Source organism: Nycticebus coucang, chromosome 5, assembly GCF_027406575.1.
Source record: "Nycticebus coucang isolate mNycCou1 chromosome 5, mNycCou1.pri, whole genome shotgun sequence".
Lineage (NCBI taxonomy): Eukaryota > Metazoa > Chordata > Mammalia > Primates > Lorisidae > Nycticebus > Nycticebus coucang.
The window spans coordinates 82,252,328-82,274,398 of NC_069784.1; the positions used below are offsets into that span (position 1 = coordinate 82,252,328).

General features: G+C 38.7%; 1 protein-coding gene across 1 annotated transcript in view; it reads right to left on the minus strand.

Annotated features, from left to right (window-relative positions):
- Positions 1–22,071, minus strand: part of PREP (prolyl endopeptidase) — a 137,267-nt gene that overhangs the window by 75,000 nt on the left and 40,196 nt on the right. Inside the window, exon 7 of the mRNA XM_053591970.1 lies at positions 8,627–8,732. Within this exon, the coding sequence (XP_053447945.1) occupies positions 8,627–8,732 (106 nt within the window). The remainder of the gene's footprint in view (positions 1–8,626; positions 8,733–22,071) is intronic.

Consider the following 22,071-nt stretch of genomic DNA (forward strand, 5'->3'; position numbering starts at 1 on the left):
AAAATTTTAATGATTACTATCTCAATCTGCTATCTAACCTTCTATAGACTAAATTTACTTAATCTCTTCAATAGTGACACACTCATAGTTTGTTTCTTTAAATAGTGATAATGATATCAGCTACTGGAGAAATCAACAATCAATTAAAAAGCAGCCAGATGAAGAAGATTTCTCCAATCTTGCCTGGCACAACTGACTTTTGAACCTAAGGGTGAAAACGGATATTCATTTGGTCAATCACTGCAAGTGGCAAGACTTTTCAGAGTCTCAGGACTGCTATTCAAAAGAGTCACTACTCAGAAGTTTATGCTGTCCACAAATGCAATGCTGTAGTAGTAAAGCAGTAGTTAGATAAAGAGGACAGGCTTAGCGCTACACTTGGAACCTAGCAGTCATCACTGGGGAATCCTGTCCAGGTGGGTCCAACCTGTGAGTATGCAGCTTCAAATGCTCCTATTTATTATTTACCTCAAATTTTCCTTTCTTATCCATAGGATATGACATACTTTTCCAAATGTTTCAATAAAGTGCAAACACTGATCAGTTTGGTAATCTTACAAAAAAATGAAATTAGCAGGTTAGTATCCTAACACTTTCTTGCTCTGTTCTACTCCATGTGGTTGCCCATGAAGTTGCTGTGATGGTCTTTTTGCTGTAAACTTACCTGGGTTAATGGCTGTAGTATGGATCTAGGTGTTGGTATAATGATATTTTGTAGGTGTGATTAAAGTCTACAATCAGTTGACTTGAAATAATCTGGGTTAGCCTGACTCAATCAGTTGAAAGGCCTTAGGGGCAGAGCTGACACTTCACCGGAGAAGAATTTCTACCCTGGACAGCAGCATCAGTTTGTCTGTCCTGGTGCCCTGCTCTGTAAATTTCAGACTTGACTACGTGGCCCCTACATGTAAGCTAATTCTTTGTATTAAATCCCTATATATTTCCTATTCATTGTGATTCTTTGATTAAACCCCGATTGATACATTCATAAACCTCACAGATAGAAAATATCCAGAAATAATTTTGATAACAAATGTGTGACTCCTACATGACTCCAACAGATACCGTCTCAAATAAATTTAGGTTATGCACGTTCCTCGCAGCTGGACTTATTTCAAATCATCAATGGCGCAATCATCTTAAAATGCTCTGGGAGACTTAAGAAAAAAGAGAACAATTTGGAAAATAATCATTGCTGACGTTTCCTGGGTGCTTGCTATGTGCTGGCCTCTTCATTTAAGCTGCACAAAAACCACCCCAGAAAGCAAAGAAGACAACTCTCTAGTAACTTAAAAGAAGATAAAGGTGGAAGACAGGCCAGGATGTGACTCATTTTGTAAGTAGGTCTTAAGACATGAATGCATCGCAGCATTAAGGGCTTCTTAGCTACATGTAAATTTCTTTTTTCTTCTTCCTCTTCATTCCTGGCAGGACTGCCTAGAATTTACTTTTCGAGAGCCTAGTGCACCTGTGCTCTGCCTTCCTTGTGGAAGTCCCCTAACACTGCAATGATAACGCGGGGCAGGGACACACAAGGACCAAGAGATTAGGGAGCAAACACAGTTTCCCTGAGTTTGGCGAGCACTTCCAAGTTCCATTCAAAGTATTACTATCTCTTGAGAGGCTCCCATCCAGAAGGAGAGTTAAGGGACAGGAATTTAGTAAGTATCCTGGTGGACTTGAGCCTCACCAAGAGAGAAGGTTGAAGAACGCACATCAACACCGCTGAGGCAAGCTGTGATCACAAGGACGCAAACAAAAGCTGAGACTTCAAGCCAGAGTAGAAGTTGCCATAGGATCGAACAGAAACCAGCTGAAAGCAAGACAGAACCACTTTGCTCCACCACACCAGACAGGGCCCCAGTTTCTCAGGCCACAACACTGTACGGGCCCTCGATAAAACCCCAGGGGAAAAACCAAAGGGAGTAAAATAACCATGGGGCGGAATCAGCGGAAAAACTCTGGTAACATGAATAACCAGAATAGATCAACCCCCCCAGGAAAAGATACGGCAGATGTGATTGAAGATCCCATTCATAAACAACTGGCTGAGATGTCAGAAATCGAATTCAGAATTTGGATTGCAGATAAGATTAATAAAATGGAATTAGGAATTCGAGGAGAAATTCAAAAATTGTCTCAAGAATTTAACGAATTTAAAGACAAAACCACCAAAGACTTAGACACACTGAAGCAAGAACTTACAGCCCTCAAAGATATGAAAAATACAGTAGAATCCCTCAGTAACAGAATGGAGCAAGCAGAAGAAAGGATTTCTGACATTGAACATAAAGTCTTCGAACGCTCCCAATCTCTCAAAGAGGAAGAGAAATGGAGAGCAAAAACGGATCACTCACTCAGAGAACTCTCAGATAATTCGGAAAAAAGCAACATAAGAATTATAGGAATTTCTGAGAACGATGAAGTCGCCTCCGAGGGCACAGAGGCCCTTCTGCATGAAATTATGAAAGAAAATTTTCCAGACATGCCTAGAGAATCTGAAATTCAGATAGCAGACAGCTTCAGAACCCCAGCACGATTCAACCCCAATAAGTCATCCCCCAGACATATCATAATTAGCTTCACTAAAGTTAACATGAAAGAGAAGATTCTCAAAGCAGCCCGGCGAAAGAAAACTATAACGTACAAAGGTAAGAATATTAGAATAACTGCAGATCTCTCTGCTGAAACTTTTCAAGCCAGAAGAGGCTGGTCATCAACTTTTAATCTCCTAAAGCAAAAAAACTTTCAACCCAGGATCTTGTATCCAGCTAAACTGAGTTTCACTTATGATGGAGAAATTAAATACTTCAATGACATTCATATGTTGAAAAAATTTGCCATAAGTAAACCAGCTCTTCAGGATGTTCTCAGACCTATCCTCCACAATGACCAACCCAATCCTATACCACAAAAGTAAACTCACTCAGAAACTTCGGATCAAACTCCAACTTCCACACTGGCGAAAGGATTAAAAATGTCCACTGGACCTTTGAAAAACTCGATACCCAAAATTCCACCAGACTTATCAATGCTCTCCATCAATGTGAATGGCTTAAACTGTCCTCTAAAGAGGCATAGGTTAGCTGACTGGATACAAAAACTCAAGCCAGATATTTGTTGCATACAAGAGTCACATCTCAACTTAAAAGACAAATACAGACTCAGGGTGAAAGGATGTTCATCAATATTTCAGGCAAATGGTAATCAGAAAAAAGCCTGTGTTGCAATTTTATTTGCAGATACAGTAGGCTTTAAACCATCAAAAGTAAGGAAGGACAAGAATGGTCACTTCATATTTGTTAAGGGTAATACTCAATATGATGAGAGCTCAATTATTAATATCTATGCACCCAACCAGAATGCACCTCAATTTATAAGAGAAACTCTAACAGACATGAGTAACTTGATTTCTTCCAGCTCCATAATCGTCGGAGATTTCAACACTCCCTTGGCAGTGTTGGATCGATCCTCCAGAAAGAAGCTGAGCAAAGAAATCTTAGATTTAAACCTAACCATCCAATATTTAGATTTAGCAGATATCTACAGAACATTTCATCCCAACAAAACTGAATACACATACTTCTCATCAGCCCACGGAACTTACTCCAAAATTGACCACATTTTAGGTCACAAGTCTAACCTCAGTAAATTTAAAGGAATAGAAATTATTCCATGCATCTTCTCGGACCATCATGGAATAAAACTTGAATTGAGTAACAACAGGAATCTGCATACCCATACAAAAACATGGAAGTTAAATAACCTTATGCTGAATGATAGCTGGGTCACAGATGAGATTAGGAAAGAAATCGCCAATTTTTTGGAACAAAACGACAATGAAGACACAAACTATCAGAACCTCTGGGACACTGCAAAGGCAGTTCTAAGAGGGAAATTTATAGCACTGCAAGCCTTCCTCAAGAGAACGGAAAGAGAGGAAGTTAACAACTTAATGGGACATCTCACGCAACTGGAAAAGGAAGAACATTCCAACCCCAAACCCAGTAGAAGAAAAGAAATAACCAAAATTAGAGCAGAATTAAATGAAATTGAAAACAAAAGAATAATACAACAGATCAATAAATCAAAAAGCTGGTTTTTTGAAAAGGTCAATAAAATAGATAAACCTCTGGCCAACCTAATCAGGAAAAAAAGAGTAAAATCTCTAATATCATCAATCAGAAACAACAAAGACAAAATAACCACAGACTCATCAGAAATCCAAAAAATCCTTAATGAATATTACAAGAAACTTTATTCTCAGAAATATGAAAATCTGAAGGAAATAGACCGATACTTGGAAGCACGCCACCTTCCAAGACTTAACCAGAATCAAGTGGAAATGTTGAACAGACCCATATCAAGTTCAGAAATAGCATCAACTATACAAAACCTCCCTAAAAAGAAAAGCCCGGGACCGGATGGTTTTACGTCAGAATTCTACCAAACCTTTAAAGAGCAATTAGTACCTATATTACTCAACCTGTTCCAAAATGTAGAAAAAGAAGGAAGACTACCCAACACGTTCTATGAAGCAAACATCACCCTGATCCCCAAACCAGGAAAAGACCCAACAAGAAAAGAAAATTATAGACCAATATCACTAATGAATATAGATGCAAAAATATTCAACAAGATCCTAACAAACAGAATCCAGCAACACATCAAACAAATTATACATCACGACCAAGTTGGTTTTATCCCAGGGTCTCAAGGCTGGTTCAATATACGTAAATCTATAAATGTAATTCAGCACATAAACAAATTAAAAAACAAAGACCATATGATTCTCTCAATTGATGCAGAAAAAGCTTTTGATAATATCCAGCATCCCTTCATGATCAGAACACTCAAGAAAATTGGTCTAGAAGGGACTTTTCTTAAACTGATAGAGGCTATCTACAGCAAACCCACAGCCAATATCATATTGAATGGAGTTAAATTGGAATCATTTCCACTCAGATCAGGAACCAGACAAGGCTGCCCATTGTCTCCATTGCTTTTCAACATTGTAATGGAAGTTTTAGCCACCGCAACTAGGGAAGAAAAGGCGATCAAGGGTATCCATATAGGGTCAGAAGAGATCAAACTCTCGCTCTTCGCAGATGATATGATTGTGTATTTGGAAAACACTAGGGACTCTACTACAAAACTCCTCGAAGTGATCAAGGAATACAGCAGCATCTCAGGTTACAAAATCAACATTCATAAATCGGTAGCCTTTATATACACCAACAACAGTCAAATTGAAAAAGCAGTTAAGGACTCTATCCCAATCACAGTAGTGCCAAAGAAGATGAAATATTTGGGAATTTACCTAACAAAAGACGTGAAAGATCTCTATAAAGAGAACTATGAAACTCTAAGAAAAGAAATAGCTGAAAATGTTAACAAATGGAAAAACATACCATGCTCATGGCTGGGAAAAATCAACATTATCCAAATGTCCATACTACCCAAAGCAATATATAATTTCAACGCACTCCCTATTAAAGCTCCACTGTCATATTTTAAAGATCTTGAAAAAACATTACTTCGTTTTATATGGAATCAGAAAAAACCTCGAATAGCCAAGACATTACTCAGAAATAAAAACAAAACAGGAGGAATCACACTACCAGACCTCAGACTTTACTACAAATCGATAGTGATCAAAACAGCACGGTATTGGCACAAAAACAGAGAAGTAGATATCTGGAACAGAATAGAGAACCAAGAGATGAATCCAGCTACTTACCGCTATTTGATTTTTGACAAGCCAATTAAAAACATTCAGTGGGGAAAAGATTCCCTATTTAACAAATGGTGCTGGCTGAACTGGCTGGCAACCTCAGAAGACTGAAATTGGACCCACACCTTTCACCATTAACTAAGATAGACTCTCATTGGATTAAAGATTTAAACTTAAAACATGAAACTATAAAAATACTAGAGGAGAATGCAGGGAAATCCCTTGAAGAAATTGGTCTGGGTGAGTATTTCATGAGGAGAACCCCCCGGGCAATTGAAGCAGCTTCAAAAATACACTACTGGGACTTGATCAAACTAAAAAGCTTCTGCACAGCTAAGAACACAGTAAGCAGAGCAAGCAGACAGCCCTCAGAATGGGAGAAGATATTTGCAGGGTATAACTCTGACAAAGGTTTAATAACCTTTGAATTCACAGAGAACTCAAACGCATCAGCAAGAAAAAAACAAGGGATCCCATCGCAGAATGGGCAAGGGATTTGAAGAGAAACTTCTCTGAAGAAGACAGGCGCAAGGCCTTCAGACATATGAAAAAATGCTCATCATCTTTAATCCTCAGAGAAATGCAAATCAAAACTACTTTGAGATATCATCTAACTCCAATGAGACTAGCCTATATCACAAAATCTCAAGACCAGAGATGTTGGCGTGGATGCGGAGAAAAGGGAACACTTCTGCACTGCTGGTGGGAATACAAATTAATACATTCCTTTTGGAAAGATATATGGAGAACACTCAGAGATCTAAAAATAGATCTGCCATTCAATCCTGTAATTCCTCTGCTGGGCATATACCCAGAAGACCAAAAATCACAACATAACAAAGATATTTGTACCAGAATGTTTATTGCAGCCCAATTCATAATAGCTAAGTCATGGAAAAAGCCCAAGTGCCCATCGATCCACGAATGGATTAATAAATTGTGGTATATGTATACCATGGAATACTATGCAGCCTTAAAGAAAGATGGAGACTTTACCTCTTTCATGTTTACATGGATGGAGCTGGAACATATTCTTCTTAGTAAAGTATCCCAAGAATGGAAGAAAAAGTACCCAATGTACACAGCCCTACTATGAAACTAATTTGGGACTCTCACATGAAAGCTATAACCCAGCTACAACTTAACAATAGGGGGAAGTGGGAAAGGGAGGGGGTGGGTAGAGGGAGGGGGATCGGTGGGATCACACCTGTGGTGCATCTTACAGGGTAAATGTAGAATGTAAATGTTTTGGCACAGTAACTGAGATAACGCCAGAAAGGCTATGTTAACCACTGTGATAAAAATGTGTCAAATGGTTTATGAAGCGAGTGTATGATGCCCCATGATCATATCAATATATACAGTTATGATTTAATAAAAAAAGAAATAAAACAAAGTATTACTATCTCTTGCTAACGTGGACGTAGCAATGGCAGTTCAGTACATGAATATTAGATGGAATTTTCTTCTCTGTACTTGGAGTAATTAAGCAATTTGCATGTTCTTTTTTTTTATTTATCTTAAATTTCTTTTTTTTTTAATTTGCATGTTCTTAATTTGTTAACATATCTTTTAAAAACACAACCCAGGATAATAATTTAAATATATAACAAAATATAAACAGAAAATAAGAACGGAACTCCCCTAATGAAGAACCCTGTAACTAGAATTTTTAATACAAGGAAGAAAGGTAAAATCTTTTCCACCACCTCAGGATCACACGGGAACATGTCCACGGGACAGTGGCACCTTGACGTCTGCTGCCACCGCCTTTCAGTTCAATCTTAAAAGGTCTGCTCTGTTCTCTGTGGACCTAGACACACAACGTAAGTCCAGGGTGGTGGTTTGTTTCTGTCAGAGAACATGAATATCGGTTTGGTTGATGCTGGTTTCTTGAGACCAAATGGGTGTGTATCTATTTTTTTTTAATAGAAAAAATACAAGGTTTTATTAAATGGATCTATTTTTAACACCATAATGAAAGTTGCTGACCTCATGCATATGTGTGAATGGTGCTGTATAGTATCTAAAAATGTTAGGATGTGGATCTTGCACAGAGAATATTAAAAGTGATATAATGCCTAATTAGATCTAAATATTTTCCTATCACAATACCAATTAATGCTAATAATGAGGTAGATAAATTACTACAGAAATGCACTCTCTATGGTGTATTTGAAAATGTGAACCGTCTCTAAGGTAGATGCATTTTATGTTAACTAGAACATGGTGAAAATAGTTTAGTTTCCTTATTTGGGTACTAATGTACCTGACAGAATGTCTGGGTCTGAGAACTTTCAGCATAGTCCGCTGTGTAGGTATAAAGTTTTAATGTTTGATAATAGTGCTGATATGACAGAGATGTTAGAAGAGAACTGCATTTAATACGAGCCATCTGCAGAACTTGCGACTGGTTGGTTCTGTGCTTGCCTTTATGATACGCGAGGATTCAGAAAGCAAAAGCAAGTTGTTCTTTTGCACATGGCTCAGCACTGAGGAGCAACTGTACTCATTACCCGTCAATCTAATAAATTCTCACTGGTCTAATAACCCTTGCCTGTGACAATTTGTACCATTCTAACTAAATAATTATAATACTTTACAGACCAAAGGGCCTGAGCACTCTTCATCTGCAATACTCACAGAATATTTCACTCATGGGCAGAAAACTTGGCTAATCCCAATCTACAGAAAGAATGCTAAAGCAAATAGTTGCGTTCAATTTTTCCTCATTTTATTGAAAAGGACTGAAAGAAAAAAAATCATATTAACTGATATGATGTGGTAGAATGGAAGAAGTTTCTTGGAAAATCAATTAGAAGACCAAAATAATTATTTTATAATGGAATTTCTCGCAATAATTACCAGCATCTAAAAAAATAACTTACTTACCAGTGATGCCATTGGATTCCTGCTGTAGGTCACAGTACCAGAGTCTGTTTACGGGATCACACCCCTCCCTTATTGATAGTAAGACATAGCGGCCATCATCAGATAACTGTGAAGGAAACAAAAATAGGGCAGAGTGCTAATCAGAATATGTACATTTTTCTAAGAACACCGTTAAATATTAAGTACAAAATTAAGGTTAACTTTCAAATGAGTGTCTTCACCCCAAACTTATGATCAAAGGTGAACATTAATTTTAACTTGTTACACTCTTAATCGCAGTTTAACACAGTGAATTATTTAAGAAGAAAATATTAGTAGACATAATTGAATATCATGACTTCAACACAATTTTTATTTAAATTTCTAATCTATTCTTTAAACTGAAATTTAAATTCTGTCATTTTGAATATAATATCCTCAACTTCAAGGTTTCTTCATGGGTTACATAAGTTCAAAGTATTCTAAATAAGAATTAGTAAAATTGGTATAGACGCAAGAAATTCAGTGTAGGTCATGCTGGTCACATTAACAAGTTTCTAGTGAACCACATTTTATGTTATCTTTAGTCACTTCTACTATAAGATTGCAGAGATGACAGGTCTGTGCTTCCTGGGAATTTCTTTTTTTAGTACAAAACAGCAGAATCTTAGGTTGCAAAAAGAGTCGAGATGAAAAATCCAATACAATCCATTTTGAGGTGACAAAATGGTATCAATCATATACATCCTTTTGCAACTCATTTCTTTATTCAGTATTATTTTTACAATTAATCCGCATTGGTACATGTAAATATGCTTCATTTTAACTGCTGTACGGTATTATAATCTAAGAATATACCCTCTTCCTACCAAAAACACCTAGGTAATTCCATTTTCTTTAGACCTTCCATTTGATCCAGCAATCCCAATACTGGGTATCTACCCAAAGGAAAAGAAATCATTGTAACAAAAAAATAACCACACCTGCATGTTTATCACAGCACTATTCATAACAGCAAAGATATGGAATCAACAATCTAAGTATCCATCAATGGATGACTAGATGTACATGTGTGTATACATGGACACGTGTGCACACACATACACACACACGCTGGAATATTATTCAGCCATGAAAAAGAATGAACTCACGCCTTTTGCAGCAACATGCATGAGACTGGAAGCCATTGTCTTAAGTTAAACAACTCAGACACAGAAGGACAAATCAGCATTTTCTCACTTATAAGTAGAAGATAAATAATGTGTACACAGGTACATAGAGTGTGCAATGACAGAAAATGGAAACTCAGAATGGGGAGGGTATGAGAGTAGGGTGGAAGATGAGAAATCACTTAATGGGTACAATGTATGATTATTTAGGTGATAGGTACTCTAATAGCACTTACATCAATATGCATTATATCTACACAACAAAATCACACTTGTAATCCATAAATTTATACACATAAAAGCAAAGAAAAACTATTTCCATTTTTTTGTTACTAGTACAAACAATCATTTAGAGTGAACATATGTGTGACCTAAACTGCTTCCTTGGGTATATAACAAGAAGCAAAATCGCTCAATGATAGGATGTGCACATATTTCAACTTTATTAGATGTTGCCAAATTATTCTCCAAAGTGGTTGCACCAACCTATACTCTTACTTGGCAGTAGAGTATATGACATTTCCTGTTTTCCCACATCCTTATTATGAATTTTACGTGCCAACTTGACTAGAATACACTGCCTAGATATTTGGTCAAGCATTATTCTAGATATTTCTGTGAAGGTTATTTTTTAGATAAGATTACATATAAATAAACAGAATTGGAGTAAAGTAGATTACCTTTCATAATGTGGGTGGGGCTCATCCACTCACTTGAGAGCCTTAAGAGAACAAAGACTGACCTCTTCTGAGTACGAAGGGGTTCAGCCAGCGGAGACCTTGATTTAACTGCAGTCTTCCCCGAGTCTCCAGCCTGTGGGCCTCCACAATCATGGCAGCTAATACCTTAAAATCCTCCCTACATGAAACATACACACACACACACACCTCTGTTGGTTGTTCTCTGGAGAACCCCACCTAATACACTTAACAACAACTGTTATTCTTTGGTCATTCCATAAGCATTGGCTAAGCAGCTATTATGTGTAAAACATTTTTCTATGTGTTAAAGATACATCAGTAAGTCAATCAGGAAAAAATGTTACATCTAGTAAGGGAGACAAACCTAAATGTGCAATTATGTGGTATATTATAAAATGATAAATGTCACGATAAGGTGAACAGGTCTGGGAAAGGTAAACAGGTTGGGGGGGCCCACAGTATTCAATAGGGCTCCTAGAAAAGGTACCTGGCCATTGGGTTCTGACTCGCACTGTTACTTCTCATCTTTGTTTCCCTACATATAATGTGTAGTTTTCTTCTCTGGCTGCTTTTAATATTTTCTTGCTATCTTTGGTATTCTGAAAATTCGCTGCGTTGTAATTGTAATGGGCTTTGCTACAGTAGCCAGCTTGAGATTTACAGAACTTCTTGGATATGTGGCTTTGGTATATTTTACCAAATTTGTAACATTTTTGGCCATTTCTCCCATGTGTGTATTTTTGCTGTGCTCTTACCCCTATGCTAGGACTTCAGATTCATATTACAATACTTGATATTGTCTCGCAGGTCAATGAGACTGTGTTTATTTTTGTTTCAGTTTTTCTTTGTGTTTCAGTTTCAACTATCCCATCTTTAAACTCACTGACATTTTCTTTTGTCTTAAAAAATAAAATGTTGTTAAGCCCTTGCAGAGATTCTTTCATTTCAGAGTTTATTTTGTATCTAGAAGAATATGTGGTTCATTTTTATATTTTCTATTTCTTTGGCTAGTACATTAACATTTCTTACAAATCTTTGAAAATTATTTTTATAATAGCTTTTTATAAATTATTGTATGTTAACTCTACTATTATTTCTGTATCTGTTTCTCCTGGATAACTTTCCTCTTGATTGTATTATCACAGTTTTTTGACATGCCTAGCAATGTTTTAATTAGACTCTAGGCTTTTGAGTGTTGTCAGGATTTTTTTCTTTCTGGCCTGCCTATAAAATGTTTGAGGCAGTCAATTTGTGGTAGATCATCTTGATCCATTAGACTTGTTTTCAGGTTTTGTTGGGTAAGGTCTACAACTCCACTCTTAAGGCCTGGCCTCTGTGAGGTCTCTGTGGGATAGTTGGTGTGTTCATTAGGCGTTTCCATTCTGACTGTGGGATAGTCGGTGTGTTCATTAGGCGTTTCCACTCTGACTGTGGGATAGTCGGTGTGTTCATTAGGCGTTTCCACTCTGACTGTGGGATAGTCGGTGTGTTCATTAGGCGTTTCCACTCTGACTGTGGGATAGTCGGTGTGTTCATTAGGCGTTTCCACTCTGACTGTGGGATAGTCGGTGTGTTCATTACGCGTTTCCACTCTGACTGTGGGATAGTCAGTGTGTTCATTAGGCATTTCCACTCTGACTGTGGGATAGTCAGTATGTTCATTAGGCGTTCCCACTCTGACTGTTCAGAATGTGGAAGTCCCTCAGTCTTGTTCAATCTTTGGTAGTTGCCAGTTTATACAGCTCCCTGACAGCTGTTTTAGCTTGAATCATGGAGCCTTATTCACTTGTGCACATCACTTCCTCATCAGCCCAAAGTAAAAGAGGATCCCGAGACAGATTTCTGAGACTTCTGGTAGGTAGTTCCCTTCTTTTGGTACTCTGTCCCGCAACTTCCCGTGGATTCAGTCTCCCTGAATTCCAACCTTTGGATCCTTAGTCCAGTGGGAACATAATACTTTTTGTTCCTCCTCCTTGCCCTAGAGTCCAAAAAATACCTCCAGGCAGAGAAGGGTGGAACACCTGCTGGACTCACCTTGCCCGTGGATCAGCCCTGTGGTTGCCGCTGCTTCTACATTCTTAAGTTGCAATGTTTTATTCACTTTTGCTTTTTCCTTTCCTCCTCTTCCTATTGTACATTTTGTTCTTTGACCTGGGAGTTATATTCTGTCTTACTTAAGCTTTCAATATACATGGCTTTTAAATCAATGTTCAGAATTTTAGTTCAACCTTATTTTCAAACCGTCCTGTATTAAGAATATCACCAGCAACCTCATAATTATAATTTTATTAAATATAACTGAAAGCGGCCTCATTAGCAAGCCTTTATACTTTTGTTCTCTTGTCTTTTAAATAGAGACAGAAATCTTTACAGCTTAAGTCCTTAAAGTTGTGTTGCATCAATCATAAGTGATGGCTAATTCAGACACAGTGATTCCCTCAAGAGTAAGAGAAGGCAGTAAAATTCACTGCAAGAACCACACCAAACCTTCAGTGATAGCTGTCTCCAGCACATATAGTGAGTTTTTCTTAGCATTTCTGGCTGGACTAAATAGACGTAACAGTTTATATTTAACCCGAGGCAGGAAGTCCCAAAGTACACTGCTGTTATGCCAATTAAGTCTTTCTTTCTCACTATAACTCTATCACAATCTGGAGATGTTTCATAGCCACTTACATTTGCTTAACAGGAAATAACTTTGAATTTTCAAATGCTTGAGGTCTCAAACCTCACAATCAACAAAATAGAACAGCAGAAATTCCAGTTCATAAAACCTGTTGGCTTTTCTTTAAGCAATATGACATCAGCTAGAATAATGGTTCTCTCCGAAATCAATTACTCTAATACAAAAACAGTGACTTTTTGCGATAGAGGTGCAATACTATTAACCCGACCAATTATGAAACAGGTAATTCCTAAATCTGTGCTTTTCACACATGCCTTCGATTTTATGTCTATATTAAACAAGTTTTCCGGGCGGCGCCTGTGGCTCAAGGAGTAGGGCGCCGGTCCCATATGCCAGAGGTGGCGGGTTCAAACCTAGCCCCGGCCAAAAACCACAAAAAAAAAAAAACAAGTTTTCCCTGATTTCATGAAATTTACAATTTATGTAAATGAAACTAAGAATTATCACAAATGAAACATTTATCTTTGCTGCTATTAAATCCATTACTTATATTCCTAACAACATCAGTTGGGATTAAAGCTAAAACTTTACTAGTCTTGTTACTGTCAATTTTAAACATGGAAGTTACTTTCACAATCTAATTCTGAAAGTCATTTGTTGGATTACATTTAGAGTACTGATTAAATATAATTAAAAACAGTAATTAAAAAAGAAGAATGTATTGACATCTGTATTGATGAAAGTATCTGGACAGAGGGAAATCTACATGAATAAAGAATACAGTATCCTACGAATGGGCTAATTATGATTTGGTAATTCAGTGGTACTTAGCTTTTCATTTCCTATGGCACACACTTGGGAGATTACAAAAAATAAACAAACAAACAAAAAAAAAAAACAAAAGCAAAGGCAAAGGCCACACCCCTGGTGGGTGGCAGAAAGGCATGTCTCCAGCAGGTAAGAGTAAGAGAAACAGAATGCTCCTATCTAAGCTTTAGGGAGTAATTCTGTCTTTCCTTGGCTGCCCAGCAGGGACAAGGCTGGACATGGCCACTGTTACCAAAGGTGGCTAGTCTTAACAGAAGAATCTAGGTCAACTTCCATCTCCAGCCAACTTTCCATCTCCCTTACCAAAGACATGATTTAACATGTGCCATCAGACACAGCTGTCCACCAATGGGGAGAAGAGTTAAAGGTGAGGCTGTTTATCCAACCAAAATTTACCAAGGATCTACCAATGTCTGCGGCTGAACTAGGTTCTGGGACCCACAGATCTAAAGGAAAGGACCTTCAGGAACTTATGCTCAGGGGAGAAGGAGAGACACACACACACACACACACACACACGGCCATGTTGCAGAATATTAATAGTGAGAAATACAAAAGATGATCGCAGTGCCAGAGAGGGGCATCTAAAAGGGGGGGGCAGGAAGAAGAACAAGATGGGGAAGGCTTTCGGGAAGAAATGGCTCCTAATTGATTATTAAAGAAGCAGAATTCCCCTGAAAGTGGATGCTTAAAATTTTCCATTCTTACAACTCAATGGTATGTTGGTATAGGTATCTGGTACAGAGAGCGATGGCTAATACATACTCCAGCTGCATGTGTGCATGCGTAGCGGATGCTGTGGTGGCCGCCCTCTAGGACAGAAGCACTCTTTGTCTTAGCTGCTCCGCGTTGGGAACAGCTCTCGGCTGAGAACCTCTCCAGGATTCATCCTCAAGTTGAAGAGTCGCCCCTCCCAGGACATTCTTTTGCACTTATCCACATACAACAACTGGTTGCTGCAGGGTTATAAAGGTCTAGATCCCCCAACTGCCAGGTAGGAAATGTTTCAGGGCTCCCCTAGCTTGAGAGCTCCCTGTAGCTTGGCTGGCACCTTTGTGATAACTGCATTACAGTTCAACTTATCATTCTGCTTCCTTCACTCCCCACACAGGATAGATTTTAAGAGCTCTGCCATTCAACTTTCAGAATGCTAATTTCTATCTCAGAGTCTGCTTCCCAGGAAACCCACCAGTGACAGCACGCAAGGCACCAATACAGAAAAGCACAGCCCACAGCTACCATCCTCCCATTCAGTGTCCTGGGCAGGCCCAACGAACATCCACTTCTCCCTACTGAAGGTCTGACCAACAATTGTCAAAAGATAGAGAACCAAGATAGCAACTTTACTGCTGATGAGGCACAGCCTCAAAAAACGTGTTTAGGGCCGTCGCCACCTCTCTCACGCCTCACCATTGAAAAACCAAGTGAAAGCAATTTCTTTGCAAGGTCAGAGGAAAGGAGAGCGAAGATTCTCCCTCTAACCTGGCTTCTTACGGTGGCATATTTTATGCTAACCTGAACAAATGTTTACAAGTGTCGTTTTCTACTTTTGAAGAGGGCACGAAATAATAGCTGTCACGAAGTTGCATTTATCAAAAGGTAGGGCATAAAGTATGGGGGTACTGTGCTTTCGGTTTTCACTAAGGAAACCACATTAATTCATTAAAACATCTGACTGCACAAACCGTGCTGCCTGATGCCAGGCCACAGTGACATATAGCATTAGAATATGTGTTTTATACCTAATTCTGCTGGGTTCACATGTGCTGTCCAAAAGACGTGACTTAGGCAAGGTGGCACATTCAGGAATACAACTCCCACCAACTCAAGAACTGAAAATGCACTAGAATTCAGAGGAGAAGCAGCAGCCAGAGTCGCCTCCAGGGAGATTTAGCACCAAACGATGTTTTCTAAAAATGCCTCCAGTTAATGCCTCACATAGGTGTGACGGTGATCAGGTATCATGACTAGCACAGTACAAATTTTAAAGCTGATGAATTTGGCTATTTTCAGTCTTAATACTAGATAATGCTAAGGACAGCTAGGCTTTCCAAATGACCTAAATAAGTAGGCCTTTCTTCAGGTATCCCATGGTAAGAGAAAACTAACAGAAAAACATTTCATGTTTTAAACTCCCAACCATTTAGCTTTCTATAGTTACCTGCTCTTCAAAACAGCAGGACACAAAACCTAGTATTTACACATACAAAACTAAGTGGACTTTTAACAAACATACCATTTTCAAAGAAAAACTCATAAGCCATTTTATGCTAGAATACTGAGCTCCAGAGTCATGTGGTCTTGTGTTAAAAACCAAATCTTCACGGATATGAAATTTCTTTAACATAATTTTTTTCCACTTAGAATCTAACAAAAATAGGGTGGACATTTTTTCCCCATAACTTGAATCTATATGAATTTCTTCCAATTGAAGGAAGAATTTTCTTTTTATACATTGTAACACAGGTATTAATTGTGTATATAAAAAAAGGATACTAAAAAGCAATGACACTTGAAATCGTCCTGAAAATTAACAAAAGGAATGAGAATGGATTTTAATAGCTTTCGGAGTTAAGCATGGTGCTCTCAGAGGAGGAAACTATCAAATTTATGCTACAGACCCTTTTGAATTCCTTTCGTAATAACTGCAAATCATAACAACATGCCCTTAATATTAAGTATTTTTCTTTCTTTCTTTTTTTTGAGACAGAGTTTACTCGGTCGCCCTCAGTAGAGTGCTGTGGTGTCACAGCTCCCAGCAACCTCCCAACTCCTGGGCCTAGGCGATTCTTCTGCCTCAGCTTCTTGAGTATCTGGAACTACAGGCACCCGCAACAATGCCCGGCTATTTTTTCCTTGGTATATGGGGCCGGCGCCCTACTCACTCAGCCACAGGCGCCGCCCAATATTAAGTATTTTTCAACTAAATTTAGGAAAACTTTTCAATCTTCAACTAAGCACCTACAATGATGACTTTCCTTATGCAAGACTCATTTATGGATCTGTAATAAAAACAAGAGACGACGGCACTACCAGAAATACAGGGGTAGCCATAAAGCACGTGGGAGTACGCATTAACATGAATATTTCTAACAGGTAGTCATGAAACCAAATCACCCAGCTTTCCCAGTACAGTGTGGTAATTACAGCAATGGGGAAAAAAAGAAATCAATCAAAATACTCTGTGACCTGTTGCTTGGCATGCCAGAAACGAACAAAACAGAAAGTTCTAAGGAAAAAAATATGCAAACTAAAATAAGATTACGTCTTGACAGGACAGAGCACTACTGTTTCTAAACGACTTGGTTTTTCTGGCAAACAAGCATGGTTACTCAAGAATCTACTATTTGTCTTCTTTTCTCCTCCACTGAGCAACATCAGGGGTCACGTGAGAAAGTGACTGAGCAGCAAAGCCAACATCTCTACTCCCAGAGCAACTCCCTCCATCAGGAGCTGTCCTAGGTGGGACACGCAGCACAGCCCTCCTGCTTCACTCACACCAGCTCCCTGTTGGCCTCCCTGACTTTTCTGCCTTCCCAACCGTGCTGCTGAGATTTTCATGGATACTAACCAGCATGGTGAGTGTTAGCAGGTACGAGGGTACTAATGAAGGAGGAAACAGTGGTGGGCACCAGGGGAGGCTTCCTAAGTCCTGGGGGAATAAACGTATGGCCTGTGCAGACTGGGAAGAAAACACTCAAAAATGCCCAGCAAGTCGAGGCAGAGGAGGCAGAGTTATCACAGGAAGACCACTGGACTCGCCTGTGTATGTTCTGTAAGGCCAACCCTGTGGGTCTTCGTGTGCATGAACTTCATCAGGAGAAATGGAGACAGTGAGGAAATTAACTTTCATTAGGTGCCTACTATGAATTGAGCGCCAGCCAGTACATTCTGCATGTTAATATGAGTAACATATAAATCTACATTTTTAAGAAATTACTAAGCAATACAAGTGAATATATAAAATGGCTTATGGAGATACGTGACAAATAGTTACACCCAGGATTGCCTTTGGAGAAAACCTTTTGTAAGAATTAGGTGGAAAAGAATTAGGTCCTCTATATTGGATTTAGCTAGATAATCACAAAGAGCTGGGCATTTTCTCTTTAATCTTTTCTAAAAGGGAATCAATGCAGCTTCATAATCTTCATTCTACAGCACCCTCTGCTGGGAACAGTGCTTCAAGTATCAGATTTTCTTGAGTTTTCCTTTTCCCAAATGCTCACAATTCACTGTTTTGTCCAATAGAATTTCCTAAAACACAGTAATTTCTATCTTCCCACAATCCTGCTCTTCAACTAAGCAAGGCATCAGAATCTGTATTAGATAATGACTGTCATCCATCTGTCCTAGCCAAATGCCAGCCTGCTTCGTGTTACACCTTGCTCCCAGGCCCTGAAGTCAGGATGTGTACAGGAGGGACTGAGGGTGGCCAGAGGTCCCTGGCTGCAAGTCAGGAGGGCCGTGGGGACACAGGCAATACTTCCAGGATAAAGCAGCCCATGGGAGTAGCTTCCCTGGGTCAGGAGGCACTAGGAAGGGGACAGGGCAGAGGGGGTCACTGCAAAAGGGCAGCCAGAGTTCTTAGTCCACACGAAGGAACAACAGATGAGAGGCCAACTGGCAGCTCCCAGTGAGAAGCCCCCCCCCCCAATGCCTCCTCCCTGCAGGCCACCAGAAAAATTAGGACAGGATGAATAGATAACCAAGGAGACAGACTTGAGAATCATATTTTGTTATAAACAGCAACACACCTTTATTAACAGTTTTTATACCCTAAAGCAGGGGTCCTCAAACTTTTTAAACAGGGGGCCAGTTCACTGTCCCTCAGACTGTTGGAGGGCCGGACTATAGTTAAAAAAAAAAAAACAAAACTATGAACAAATTCCTATGTACACTGCACATATCTTATTTTGAAGTAAAAAAGGTAACAAATAAAATCACACTGCCTCATGTGGCCTGCGGGCCACCTGCAAAGTGTCAGAAAGCTAGGGGTTCTGCGTGGAGAAGGCAGGTGTCCTGTGGAGACTCCCTGTCACAGGCTGGGTGGGAACACTAGGAAGTTTCCTGACTGAAACTTCCCGAGACATACCTGTTAAAGGAAGAAAGACCTGTCCGTGCAGCAGGGCAGAGGAGGTGTCTGTGAAGGAAGGGGGTGAGTCGTGAGGAGACAGTGTCTAGATACAAAGGGAAGTTCTGGTGAACTTGGATTGCTGCAGCCAAAGGATAGGACAGTAGCAAGCCAGCACCCCTCCCCCCGCCCCCGCCATGTCCCCCACAGGGCTCCTCCAGCTTCATCCACGAAGCTCAGGGCTGTCCTGGTTCTTGCACCCCCAGCAGGCAGTGCCAGTCACGGGCTTGCAAGGTAATTACTCTAGCAGGTATTTTATTTTGTTTATTCCTAGAATGATCACCTCCTTCTTAAAGTTGTGGTAACAGTTGTATTAAATAAGTTATGTGGAGTGTTCACCTACTGAATGGACGGAGGATGACCTGAGCTATTTAAATCTGCTTTTCATTTGCCTGTCTACATAGAACTGACCATGGATATATCCAATGCATATGTGAATGCTTCCACCGTCACTGTGAACACTAGCTGATCACAGCATTACTTACAACAATGCTGCGGAAAGCAACCCCATCTGATTTCCACAGACGAATCAGGAAATGAAAACGTGGTACGTACACACACCAGAATATTGCTCAGCCTTGAAAAGGAAGGAAATTCTGACATACGCTACATGAACCTTGAGGACACTACACTAAGTGAAGCCAGTCACAAAGGACAAATACTGTGTGATGACATTTACACCAGGTACTGAGGTCAAATACAAAGGGACAGAAAGCAGAATGGCGGCTGCCAGGAAGGGGATTGGGGGGAGGGGGAGATGGGAGCCACTCTTCAGCGGGTGCAGAGTTTTAGTTTTGCACAATGACAAGGCTCTGAAGATGGTTGGATGAAAATGGGTACACTACAGTGTGAATATCCTTAGTGCCACCGCAACATATGCTTAAAAATGACTCAAATGGTCAATTTTATGTTATGTGCATTTTACTGCAATTCAAAAAGAAAAAAGAAAAAAATTATGAAAAACTAGTTTCAACGAAATGCTAATAAAAAGATCAAGAGTTGTGGGCATAAGGCTATTTTGTTTCCTTTTAGACCTACAAGCTAAAATACATTGATATTTTGGCTTTTATTTTCCATATTCATGTTATTCTACAAACCAGATAATTTTACCTTGATTAAAGTAGTTCTGCTACAATGAAATTATTTTTGAAGCATAAAAATTTCTCCAGAAGAGCATGTCTTTCATTTTATGAAGACTAGGAGGGAATAAAATTTGATTATTAAAATATACTATTTTAGGTGTTCCCCCTTAACACCTAAAAAGGGGAAGAGAAACACACAGGACTTAATTTTTTTTTTTTTTTGTAGCATATTTATCTCCTTAATTGTGTTTCCCTCAGAAGCTGGGGAAAATGTTATTATTTTATAAATAATCACCCATATCTGTAGTTAAGCAGAAGCCTTCGGCATGAGGGTAAGTTGGAGTGAGAAGAAAACTTAAGAGGAACAATCCACAACAGATGTCAAGGAAGCTAAAGCAAACATGTGAGAAAAATGAGAACAGTGACTCTACAAAAAATCAGGTAGGGTGGGAAAAAAAAAAGCATGAAAAATGGACACATTTGAAGGTAATAAAATGTAAGTCCTATAAATTCATTTAAAAAATATTTCATTAAAATCTGACAAGTGTTTTCTATAAAGGTCCATATAGTAAATATTTCCAGCTCTGTGAGCCACATGGCCTTCTGTGGCCATTACTCACTTTAGCACAGAAGCAAGCTTTAATGGTGTGGTTGCGTTACAATAAAACTTTATTTACAAAAACATGCAGCCCACAGATTTGGTCTGAGAGCAGCAGTTTGGCTAGAAAGCCTGGTCTAGAAACCAAAATAAATAAAAAGATAATTTAAAATACAGTATATCAATGCACATTGACTAAAATACCAAAGATTCTTTTTTTTTTTTTTGCAGTTTCTGGCCTGGGCTGAGTTTGAACCCACCACCTCCAGTATATGGGACTGGCGCCCTACCCCTTTGAGCCACAGGCGCCACCCCAAAGATTCTTATTTTGTCCTTCAATGAACCAGACCTACCAGCAAAAGTTAAAAATTTAAATGTCTCTTTCCTATCTAAAGTTCTAATCCTTTCAAGAAAAGAGGTAAAGTGGTTCAATGAGCTAAAAAGTTTATACTAGATTCGTCATTTCCACTAAAAATGGGATAAAATCTCACCCATGTTAAAACATTCAGAATGTTTCTCTTTCTTAAACAAAAAATATTTTCTTACTACAGAAAAATGAATGAACAAGAATCAAAATCTTATTCTAAGTGCTCCTAAATTTCTTTCCAGTTGATTAGTAAAATACAGAATAAAACTGGGGCCATCAACCTAAAAAACATATCACTTCAATAAGTTAGTCACTCAGTACGAGATCAGTCATCTAAATTTTTACTACTTGGAAGAGGCACCAACTTTATACTGTGCACTGAACTTTGAATACAATAGCTATAAAATGCAATAGCACAGACCATTTACATGTGCACGTGAGAACGAACAAATTAGGACAGTATTATGTTGAAAATAAACTCACCTTTTTCATTTTCTTCCTAGTTTTAGCTGGGCTTCCCTTACAATTATATTTTCCATTGGAATATGTATTCCAGTTATATGAGGTAATCGTGGTTGAGCTCTTTGAAATTTGTATATACTTGTATATTTGATGTTTAAATTTATGGATTTACTTCATCACTTCTTTTTGTAATTTTAAATATATTTTTACTATTATTAATGTGCTCACCTCACATATTTCTTCTTCTAACAAAAATAATTTAGTTAAAAAGAAATAAAAGTTGCTTACTGTCAAAACCCTCAAAGAATGTATAAATATGTATAAGATGGAAAAATGTCTAAGAAACTTATTTTAATGTAAAAACAAGTGAACATGGAAAGAGTATAGTTGCGTAAAAAAGCAAAACACACGCACACTCTCCCCTGACATTACTTGTATATACAAAGAAAATTTATGAGAGAAGCTCTGCTCACCTCTGAGAAGCAGGATTATAAGATTTGAA